The sequence below is a fragment of the Ranitomeya variabilis genome, chromosome 5, assembly GCF_051348905.1.
Source record: "Ranitomeya variabilis isolate aRanVar5 chromosome 5, aRanVar5.hap1, whole genome shotgun sequence".
In the NCBI taxonomy this organism is placed as follows: domain Eukaryota; kingdom Metazoa; phylum Chordata; class Amphibia; order Anura; family Dendrobatidae; genus Ranitomeya; species Ranitomeya variabilis.
In genome coordinates this window covers 189,091,274-189,103,345 of record NC_135236.1, presented here as the reverse complement: position 1 = coordinate 189,103,345, position 12,072 = coordinate 189,091,274, and the positions used below count along the sequence as shown (strand labels likewise).

Sequence of the window (12,072 nt, the reverse complement as noted above, 5' to 3'; positions counted from 1 at the left end):
CTACTACTTGCACGTGTATTTATAAAGGTGACAATACAATTTATACTGGAATTATCTATTGTTAGAAAGCAGCAGAAATCAGGACTCATTTACAGCTTGGTTCTGTTCACATTAATGTTACGGCTACTTCATAATGGACCCATAACAACTCTACCAAATAAATGCCACCAATTTGTTATATGGGACATCAAAAAATGCCACGAAGTAGTCATTAACCTTTGCCAGCACTTTCTAAGACGCCCTGCTGACACTATTGTTTATGGGGCTCAACCATTAGGCGCTGGTAATGGAGGCGCTTGGGTTGTTGGGGTCTGCCTTGTAATTGTCTGAATACTGTGTGCATCACCTGTATACCACATCACCTGTATGCAGTGTACATCACCTGCATAATGTGTATGTCTCCTGTATACTGTGCACATCACCTGCATACTGTGTACATCACCTGTATACTATATATCACCTATACACCATATATATCACCTGTATATTATATACATCACCTGCATACTGTGCACATCCCCTGTATACTATATGTATCACCTCTAAATTGTGTATGTCACCTATATACCATATATATATATCACATGTATACTATAAATCACCTGCATACTATATACAGTGGGGCAAAAAAGTATTTAGTCAGTCAGCAATAGTGCAAGTTCCACCACTTAAAAAGATGAGAGGCGTCTGTAATTTACATCATAGGTAGACCTCAACTATGGGAGACAAACTGAGAAAAAAAAATCCAGAAAATCACATTGTCTGTTTTTTTATCATTTTATTTGCATATTATGGTGGAAAATAAGTATTTGGTCAGAAACAAACAATCAAGATTTCTGGCTCTCACAGACCTGTAACTTCTTCTTTAAGAGTCTCCTCTTTCCTCCACTCATTACCTGTAGTAATGGCACCTGTTTAAACTTGTTATCAGTATAAAAAGACACCTGTGCACACCCTCAAACAGTCTGACTCCAAACTCCACTATGGTGAAGATCAAAGAGCTGTCAAAGGACACCAGAAACAAAATTGTAGCCCTGCACCAGGCTGGGAAGACTGAATCTGCAATAGCCAACCAGCTTGGAGTGAAGAAATCAACAGTGGGAGCAATAATTAGAAAATGGCAGACATTCAAGACCACTGATAATCTTCCTCGATCTGGGGCTCCACGCAAAATCCCACCCCGTGGGGTCAGAATGATCACAAGAACGGTGAGCAAAAATCCCAGAACCACGCGGGGGGACCTAGTGAATGAACTGCAGAGAGCTGGGACCAATGTAACAAGGCCTACCATAAGTAACACACTACGCCACCATGGACTCAGATCCTGCAGTGCCAGACGTGTCCCACTGCTTAAGCCAGTACATGTCCGGGCCCGTCTGAAGTTTGCTAGAGAGCATTTGGATGATCCAGAGGAGTTTTGGGAGAATGTCCTATGGTCTGATGAAACCAAACTGGAACTCTTTGGTAGAAACACAACTCGTCGTGTTTGGAGGAAAAAGAATACTGAGTTGCATCCATCCAACACCATACCTACTGTAAAGCATGGTGGTGGAAACATCATGCTTTGGGGCTGTTTCTCTGCAAAGGGGCCAGGACGTCTGATCCGGGTACATGAAAGAGTGAATGGGGCCATGTATCGTGAGATTTTGAGTGCAAACCTCCTTCCATCAGCAAGGGCATTGAAGATGAAACGTGGCTGGGTCTTTCAACATGACAATGATCCAAAGCACACTGCCAGGGCAACGAAGGAGTGGCTTCGTAAGAAGCATTTCAAGGTCCTGGAGTGGCCTAGCCAGTCTCCAGATCTCAACCCTATAGAAAACCTTTGGAGGGAGTTGAAAGTCCGTGTTGCCAAGCGAAAAGCCAAAAACATCACTGCTCTAGAGGAGATCTGCATGGAGGAATGGGCCAACATACCAACAACAGTGTGTGGCAACCTTGTGAAGACTTACAGAAAACGTTTGACCTCTGTCATTGCCAAAAAAGGATATATTACAAAGTATTGAGATGAAATTTTGTTTCTGACCAAATACTTATTTTCCACCATAATATGCAAATAAAATGATAAAAAAACAGACAATGTGATTTTGTGGATTTTTTTTTCTCAGTTTGTCTCCCATAGTTGAGGTCTACCTATGATGTAAATTACAGACGCCTCTCATCTTTTTAAGTGGTGGAACTTGCACTATTGCTGACTGACTAAATACTTTTTTGCCCCACTGTATATCACCTTTAGTCCTCCGAATGGTCTGCCATTCATGATTTGTAGCGGTCTCTTTTTCTCTTTACTTTTAATTTCTATATTTTTATTATAGTTGGTATTTCCACTGTATGTAGTTAATAATTGGACTGCTACATTTTCTTTTTTTATATATATCACCTGTATACTATATACAGTTAGGTCCATATATATTTGGACAGAGACAACATTTTTCTAATTTTGGTTATAGACATTACCACAATGAATTTTAAACAAAACAATTCAGATGCAGTTGAAGTTCAGACTTTCAGCTTTCATTTGAGGGTATCCACATTAAAATTGGATGAAGGGTTTAGGAGTTTCAGCTCCTTAACATGTGCCACCCTGTTTTTAAAGGGACCAAAAGTAATTGGACAATTGACTCCAAGGCTATTTCATGGACAGGTGTGGGCAATCCCTTCGTTATGTCATTCTCAATTAAGCAGATAAAAGGCCTGGAGTTGATTTGAGGTGTGGTGCTTGCATTTGGAAGGTTTTGCTGTGAAGTAAACATGCGGTCAAAGGAGCTCTCCATGCAGGTGAAACAAGCCATCCTTTGGGTATGTGTCCACGTTCAGGATTGCATCAGGATTTGGTCAGGATTTTCCATCAGTATTTGTAAGCCAAAACCAGGAGTGGGTGATAAATACAGAAGTGGTGCATATGCTTCTATTATACTTTTCCTCTAATTGTTCCACTACTGGTTTTGGCTTACAAATACTGATGGAAAATCCTGACCAAATCCTGATGCAATCCTGAACGTGGACACATACCCTTAAGCTGCGAAAACAGAAAAAACCCATCCTAGAAATTGTTACAATATTAGGAGTGGCAAAATCTACACTTTGGTACATCCTGAGAAAGAAAGAAAGCAGCAGTGAGCTCATCAATGCAAAAAGACCTGGGCGCCCACGGAAGACAACAGTGGTGGATGATCGCAGAATAATCTCCATGATGAAGAGAAACCCCTTCACAACAGCCAACCAAGTGAGCAACACTCTCCAGGAGGTAGGCGTATCAATATCCAAAACTACCATAAAGAGAAGACTGCATGAAAGTAAATACAGAGGGTTCAATGCATGGTGCAAGCCACTCATAAGCATCAAGAATAAAAAGGCTAGACTGGACTTTGCTAAAAAAACATCTAAAAAAGCCAGCACAGTTCTGGAAGAACATTCTTTGGACAGATGAAACCAGGATCAACCTCTACCAGAATGATGGAAAGAGAAAATGATGGCGAAGGCGTGGTACAGATCACGATCCAAAGCATACCACGTCATCTGTAAAACACGGCGGAGGTAGTGTGTGTGACGATTCAAAGAAGGAAAAACGGAAAGTGGACCCTCTAGACCGTGACGACGAACCCCCCACGGACGAGCTGACCAGATAGACCGCCCCCTATACAGGGAGAGTTAGGGGCAGGCCCGTGAGGGACTATCGCGACGGAAGCTGGAGGACCAGGACGGGAGAATCTACCAAGAAGAGGCGGAGATAGTAGGACCACGGGATAGGAGGGTACTGCGGAGACACAGAACTGGCGGGTATAACGGGAACACTGCAGTAACACAGACCGTGCCGAAGCAATGCAGAGACACAGGGACTGACGGAGGTAAAGCAGCGGTACGGGGACTGACGGAGGTATAGCAGTGACACAGGGACAGACGGGTGTACTCCAGCGGAACAGGGACTGACAGATGAATCGCAGGGACACAGGGACTGAGGGAACGCAGAGACTGGCTGGGTACTGGAAAGACAGGATTAACCCTAAGTCAGAGGGAGACAAACTCACAGAGACCAAGGGCGGCCAGGAGCACCTGAAGGTACAAATGACAACCAGGTACAGAGGGACGGCAGGAAGCAGTTCAAATATCTTAAGGCAGTGCAGCACTTCCAGGTACCAGTCCTCCAGGACCATAGAGAGGACAATAAGGAGCGCCGACTTCCGGGTACTAGTCCTCCGGGACCATAGAGGAGACGAAGAGGAACGCCGACAGAAGATCAGAAGTGCGCACGCGCAGCACTGAACATGGAATGCGCGCGCGTGCATGAGAAACAGAGGCAGGGAGCGAGCGTGGAGGGAAGGAAGCTGCAGAAGGAGAGGCGTGCCGGGACGCCAAAGGCAGGTAAGTATGACAGGGAAGAGGAGGCGGCAGCAGCGGCGTGATAGTGTGATGGCTTGGGCATGCATGGCTGCCAGTGGCACTGGGTCACTAGTGTTTATTGATGATGTGACACAGGACAGAAGCAGCCGAATGAATTCTGAGGTATTCAGAGCCATACTGTGTGCTCAAATCCAGCCAAACTGATTGGTCGTCGTTTCATACTACAGATGGACAATGACCCAAAACATAAAGCCAAAGCAACCCAGGAGTTTATTAAAGCAAAGAAGTGGACTATTCTTGAATGGCCAAGTCAGCCACTTGATCTCAACCCAATTGAGCATGCATTTCACTTGTTAAAGACTAAACTTCAGACAGAAAGGCCCACAAACAGCAACTGAAAACCACCGCAGTGAAGGCCTGGCCGAGCATCAAAAAGGAGGAAACACAGCGTCTGGTAATGTCCATGAGTTCAAGACTTCAGGCAATTATTGCCAACAAAGGGTTTTCAACCAAGTGCTAGAAATGAACATTTTATTTAAAATTATTGAATCTGTCCAATTACTTTTGGTCCCTTTAAAAACAGGGTGGCACATGTTAAGGAGCTGAAACTCCTAAACCCTTCATCCAATTTTAATGTGGATACCCTCAAATGAAAGCTGAAAGTCTGGACTTCAACTGCATCTGAATTGTTTTGTTTAAAATTCATTGTGGTAATGTCTATAACCAAAATTAGAAAAATGTTGTCTCTGTCCAAATATATATGGACCTAACTGAACATCATCTGCATACTGTGCACATCACCTGCATACTATATATATATCACTTGCATACTATATATATATATATACAGCTACGGCAAAAATTAAGAGACCACTGCAACATTTTCTGTTTGTCTGACTTTTCTCTTTAAAGGTATATGTTTGAGTAAAATGTAAATTGTTCATTTATTCTATAAACTGCTGACAACTAGTGATGAGCGAGTGAACTTGTAGCTCGAGTGGTCTCTGAGTATTTTTGTAAGTGCTCGGAGATTTAGTTTTCATTGCCTCAGCTGCATGATTTACAACTGATAGACAGCTTGAATACATGTGGGGATTCCCTAGCAACCAGGCAACCCCCATATGTAGTTATTCAACACCTTTAACTCTCTCCTCCGTCCCCTTGCACCTCCTCCCTCCCCACTCATCTCAGCTGAAGACTTTGCCTCGTTTTTCAAGCAGAAGATTGAGAACATCAGAGACAGTTTTAGTTGAAAACCCCCAGAGCCCTTCCTCCCAAATACCCAGCCCTCCACCTCCAAAACCAACTTCTCCACCATTACAGAAGATCAACTCTCCACTCTACTCTCAAGATCGCATCTCACCACCTGTGCACCTGACCCAATCCCATCCCACTTCATCCCAAACCTCGCCACAGTCTTCATCCCAACTCTAACCCATCTCTTCAACCTATCACTAACAACTGGTGTTTTCCCCTCAAGCTTTAAACATGCCTCAATCACACCTATCCTCAAAAAGCCCTCTCTTGATCCATCCTCTGTATCGAGCTATCACCCTATATCACTTCTCCCTTATGCCTCAAAACTACTGGAACAACACGTCCATCTTGAACTGTCCTCCCATCTATCTTCCTGCTCCCTCTTCGACCGCTTACAATCAGGCTTCCGGTCACACCACTCTACTGAAACTGCCCTAACTAAGATCACCAATAACTTATTAACCGCCAGGAGCAAGCGACAATACTCTATCCTCCTCCTGGACCTGTCCTCTGCCTTTGACACAGTGGACCATTCCCTATTGCTGCGGACCCTCTCATCCCTTGGCATCACAGACTTGGCCCTATCTTGGATCTCGTCATACCTAACTGACCGGACATTCAGCGTCTCCCACTCACACACCACCTCCTCACCTATCTGTCAGAGTCCCGCAAGGCTCAGTTCTAGGGCCTCTGCTCTTCTCCACTTACACTTTTGGCCTGGGACAGCTCATAGAATCTCACGGTTTTCAGTATCATCTCTATGCTGATGATACACAGATCTACATCTCTGGACCAGATATCACCACCCTACTAACCAGAATACCTCAATGTCTATCAGCTATTTCATCCTTCTTCTCTAATAGATTTCTAAAACTTAACATGGACAAAACAGAATTCATCATCTTTCCCCCACCTCACGTGACCCTCCCAACGAACCTATCCATTACAGTAAACTGCTGCCCACTCTCCCCAGTCTCATAAGCTCGCTGCTTCGGGGTAATCCTTGACACTGATCTCTCCTTCAAACCGCATATCCAAGCCCTTTCCACTTCCTGCCGCTTTCAACACAAAAAATATTTCACAGATCCGTACATTCCTCAACCAAGAATCTGCAAAAACCCTAGTCCATGCCCTCATCTTCCGCCTCGACTACTGTAACCTCCTGCTCTGTGGCCTCCCCTCTAACACTCTCGCACCCCTCCAATCTATTCTAAACTCAGCTGCCCGACTAATCCACCTGTCCCCCCGCTATTCCCTGGCCTCTCCCCTCTGTCAATCCCTTCACTGGCTCCCCATTACCCAGAGACTCCAGTACAAAAGCCTAACCATGACATACAAAGCCATCCACAACCTGTCTCCTCCATACATCTGTGACCTCGTCTCCCGGTACTTTCCTGCACGCAACCTCCGATCCTCACAAGATCTCCTTCTCTACTCCCCTCTTATCTCCTCTTCCCACAATCGCATACAAGATTTCTTTCGCGCATCACCCCTACTCTGGAACTCTCTACCACAACATATCAGACTCTCACCTACCATCGAAACCTTCAAAAAGAACCTGAAGACCTACCTCTTCCGGCAAGCCTACAACCTGCAGTAACCACCGATCGACCAAACCGCTGCACGACCAGCTCTATCCTCACCTACTGTATTCTCACCCATCCCTTGTAGATTGTGAGCCCTCGCAGGCAGGGTCCTCTCTCCTCCTGTACCCAGTTGTGACTTGTAGTGTTCAAGATTATTGTACTTGTTTTTATTATGTACACCCCTCCCCACATGTAAAGCGCCATGGAATAAATGGTGCTATAATAATAAATAATAATAATATGTACTCAGGCTGTCTAGCAGCAGTAAATCATGCAGCTGCAATGACAAAAACAAAATCTCCGAGCACTTACAAATACTTGGAGACAACCAGAGCGTGCTCGGGGAAAACCCAAGCAACGAGTACACTTGCTCATCACTACTGACATGTATTCTAAATTTCAAGCAATAAATTTTGTATTTATTTTCTGAAAATGAGAAATGGTCAAAATAACAAAAAAATGCATTACTTGCAGACCTCAAACAATGCAAAAAAAAGTTTATAATAATTTAGAAACAACAATACTAATGTTTTAACTCAGGAAGAGTTCAGAAATCAATACTTTGTGGAATAACCATGATTTTTAATCACCGCTTTCATGTGTCTTGGCATGCTTTCCACCAGTCTTTCACACTGCTCCTGGCGCAAACATTTAAGCAGTTCTTTGTTTGATGCTTGTGACTATCCATCATCCTCTTGATTACATTCCAGAGGTTTTCAATGGGGTTCAGGTCTGGAGATTGGGCTGGCCATGACAGGAATTTGATGTGGTGGTCCTTCATCCACACCTTGATTGACCTAGCTAGCTGTGTGGCATGGCGCATTGTCCTGCTGGAAAAAACAGTCCTCAGAGTTGGGGGGGAACATTGCCTGAGCAGAAGGAATCAACTGGGTTCCCTGGAAAACCTTGTATGCGGCTTGATTCATACGTCCTTCGCAAAGAACAACCTAATTTCAGCCTTGCTGAACTTGTTTTCTTTGCATTATTTGAAGTCTGCAAGTAATGCATTTTTTTGTTATTTTGACCATTTTTCTTTGTCAGAAAATACAAAATTCATTGCTCGGAACTTCGGAGACATGTTGTCAGTAGTTTATAGAATAAAAAAACAATTTACATTTTACTCAAAAATATACCTATAAAGAGAAAAATCAGACAAACTGAAAAATATGCAGTGGTCTCTTAATTTTTGCCAGAGGTGGGTGGGTGGGTGTGTGTGTGTGTGTATACACACACACACACACACACACACACATATCACCTGTATACTATGCACATCATCTGTATACTATATGTATCACCTCTAAACTGTGTATATCACCTATATACCCAGGGCCGGCGTCAGCACCCGGCGCACCCGGGCAAGTGCCGGGGCCCTGGCGAGACGGGGGGCCCACTCACGCTGTCAGAGATCCATCTGGCCGTTCATTTTGTGCTGGCACAAGCATCTTCTCACTGTCAGTGCAGGGCCAGGCACATAGGGGTTAAGAAGGCAGCCAGCGTGACATTGTTTGTGGGCGGAGAGAGCACGTTCTCCTGCTGTGCTCTCCCACCCGCCCCTCGCTGGCTGCACTCACTGACTGACTGGTGACTGCTGAACTTATCAGATTCAGGCAGCCGCAGATTCTGGAGGAGCTGCTACCCAGTACCCGCCCTGAGTGAGTGCGATCATGGGGATGGCGACGGCTATGTCAGCAAGTATGGGGGCGCAACTTTCCACCTTACTCCTGAATAGTTGGCTGCAGGGGGCACTTATTCCCCTGTGAGTGCAGGAGGCCAGCCTGAGAGCCCTTGTGCCCACTGCTGATGCCACCCTCCGGGCCCTGGGGGCACAGGGGCTCCACTCATTCTGCCCTGGTACAGCACATGTCCCTCCCTGCCCCTGTGCTGCCCACCTTTCCTGGGTACAGCAGGGGGAATCTGCTGGCAGGGTCAGTCCTCAGGGCGCTGCTCCCATTGCCCTGAGAAGGGGACTTATTTCTAGCAATTCCTGACTTTTGTACCCAGGTACTTAGAACAGTTTATGAAGGGCAGCACTGGCACATGAGACATTCCATTATCATGTATCGCTGTATTCTGACAGTCTGGGTGACCTGGGGCGGCCACAGCTGATATACTGTATATTATATACTTCAGCAGCCGCCCAGGCCCCCAGCACCTGTCCTGTATATGTATATACTGTATCTATACAGCCTGTATGACAGTATATATAATATATATACAGGACAGGTGCTGGTGGCCTGGGCTGCGCGGCTGTTGAAATATATATACACTGCACAGTAACATCACTGCCCTGTATATATACACTGCACAGTACCATCACTGCCCTGTATATATACACTGCACAGTACCATCACTGCCCTGTATATATACACTGCACAGTACCAGTCCTCCTGTCCTGTATATATACACTGCACAGTACCACACCTCCTGTCCTGTATATATACACTGCACAGTACCTCTCCTCCTGTCCTGTATATATACACTGCACAGTACCATCACTGCCCTGTATATATACACTGCACAGTACCATCACTGCCCTGTATATATACACTGCACAGTACCATCACTGCCCTGTATATATACACTGCACAGTACCAGTCCTCCTGTCCTGTATATATACACTGCACAGTACCACTCCTCCTGTCCTGTATATATACACTGCACAGTACCACTCCTCCTGTCCTGTATATATACACTGCACAGTACCACTCCTCCTGTCCTGTATATATACACTGCACAGTACCACTCCTCCTGTCCTGTATATATACACTGCACAGTACCGCTCCTCCTGTCCTGTATATATACACTGCACAGTACCGCTCCTCCTGTCCTGTATATATACACTGCACAGTACCACTCCTCCTGTCCTGTATATATACACTGCACAGTACCACTCCTCCTGTCCTGTATATATACACTGCACAGTACCACTCCTCCTGTCCTGTATATATACACTGCACAGTACCGCTCCTCCTGTCCTGTATATATACACTGCACAGTACCACTCCTCCTGTCCTGTATATATACACTGCACAGTACCACTCCTCCTGTCCTGTATATATACACTGCACAGTACCACTCCTCCTGTCCTGTATATATACACTGCACAGTACCACTCCTCCTGTCCTGTATATATACACTGCACAGTACCGCTCCTCCTGTCCTGTATATATACACTGCACAGTACCGCTCCTCCTGTCCTGTATATATACACTGTACAGTACCTCTCCTCCTGTATATATACACTGCACAGTACCACTCCTGTATATATACACTGTACAGTACCACTCCTCCTGTCCTGTATATATACACTGCACAGTACCGCTCCTCCTGTCCTGTATATATACACTGCACAGTACCCCTCCTCCTGTATATATACACTGTACAGTACCACTCCTGTATATATACACTGTACAGTACCACTTCTCCTGTCCTGTATATATACACTGCAGAATTTTCAATAGCTATCACTCATGTAAGAAGTGAAATGTGGCATTGTAGTATACTTATATTTCTCTGCTGTATCTGGGCATCATGAATCGGGGTATGTGTTAAAGGGGGGGGGGGGGCCCACTGAGACTCTTTCGCCCGGGGCCCTCAAAAACCTGGAGCCGGCCCTGTATATACCATATGTATCACCTGTGTATTATATACATCACCTGCATACTGTGACCGTCACCTGTATACTATATGTATCACCTGTAAATTGTGTATGTCACCTCCATATATCACCGGTACCCCGGGTATAGTCCCTGCACACAGTATGTGTATATTATGCACACTGCCCGTATACCACCTACATCACCTGTGACCTCTGCACCTGTACAGTGAGAGGAGCTCATAGTGTATGGCGGCAGCTGGGCATGGACCGGGAAGGATGCAGGACGAGGGGCTGCGGCGCCCAGGCCTCACACCCCGGCATCACTCACCTGTCCCTCCGCTGCTGCCTCTATACGCCACACATGGGTATATCAGTGTACACTGCGCACATGAGCACTCAGTATATATACAGACTGTATAGATGGACTGTATGTCGGTGCGCTGTATACAGGCTATACCAGATGTGCGCAGTGTGCAGCGGCCCGGATTACGCTTTTCCCGCCCTTTTGTGGGTGTACGGCCCTTATTTGGGGAGGGCTCTGCTCCCAGCCCTCTGTCACCCCTCCCGCGGGCACTCACCCGGGCCGGCCAGTGCGGGTATCCCTTCATTTTGGCAAACACCAGTTCTCCAGCCTTGTAGTCCCGGGGCCTGGGCCGAGCCATCCTGTCCGCCTCAGAGCGACACACACAACCCTTCCGCCCCCTCCGTCCTGCGGCAGTCGCTGAGAATGGGGGAGTGTGCGAAGTGAAGCACGGGGGGCAAGCGAGGCCCCACAGCCACCTCCCCTCGCCGAGCCCCTCACACAGGAGCAGGAGGCCCGTCCTCCGAGTGCGAGCGGCTGCCCCTAGTCACACACTGCCAGCTGGGAGGCGATGGCGCTGATGGCGAGCGGCCAGAGAGAGCCCTGATACAGAGAACGGTTTGGGGCGGCAGTCTCTGCTCGGGGCGGCAGTCTCTGCTCGGGGCTACAGTCTCTGCTGGGGGCGGCTGTCTCTGCTCGGGGCTGTCTCTCCTGAGGGCGGCAGTCTCTGCTCGGGGCGGCAGTCTCTGCTCGGGGCGGCAGTCTCTGCTCGTGTCCCCCTAGTTCCCGGTGGTGCTGCGCAGTAGCTGCCTCCTCTGTCTGTAGCGTCTATGGGCAGGCAGTGACAGTGCGGCTCCTCAATATGTCGCTATCCCTCTCCTGAGACACATGAGCACCATTTACACCTGCGGATAGTTTCACCATTCAACACAATCATCCATCGTATCAATGGCTGCCAGTGTGAACGCTCGGAATGATAGTTGGTC

The 12,072-nt window shown here is 46.7% G+C and overlaps 1 protein-coding gene across 1 annotated transcript in view; it reads right to left on the bottom strand.

Annotated features, from left to right (window-relative positions):
* HDGFL3 (HDGF like 3) overlaps positions 1 to 11,810 on the bottom strand; it is a 140,448-nt gene extending 128,638 nt beyond the window's left edge. Inside the window, exon 1 of the mRNA XM_077263647.1 lies at positions 11,364 to 11,810. Coding sequence (XP_077119762.1) covers positions 11,364 to 11,447 — 84 coding nt within the window. The 5' untranslated portion in view covers positions 11,448 to 11,810. The remainder of the gene's footprint in view (positions 1 to 11,363) is intronic.
* Positions 11,811 to 12,072: the final 262 nt, after the last annotated feature.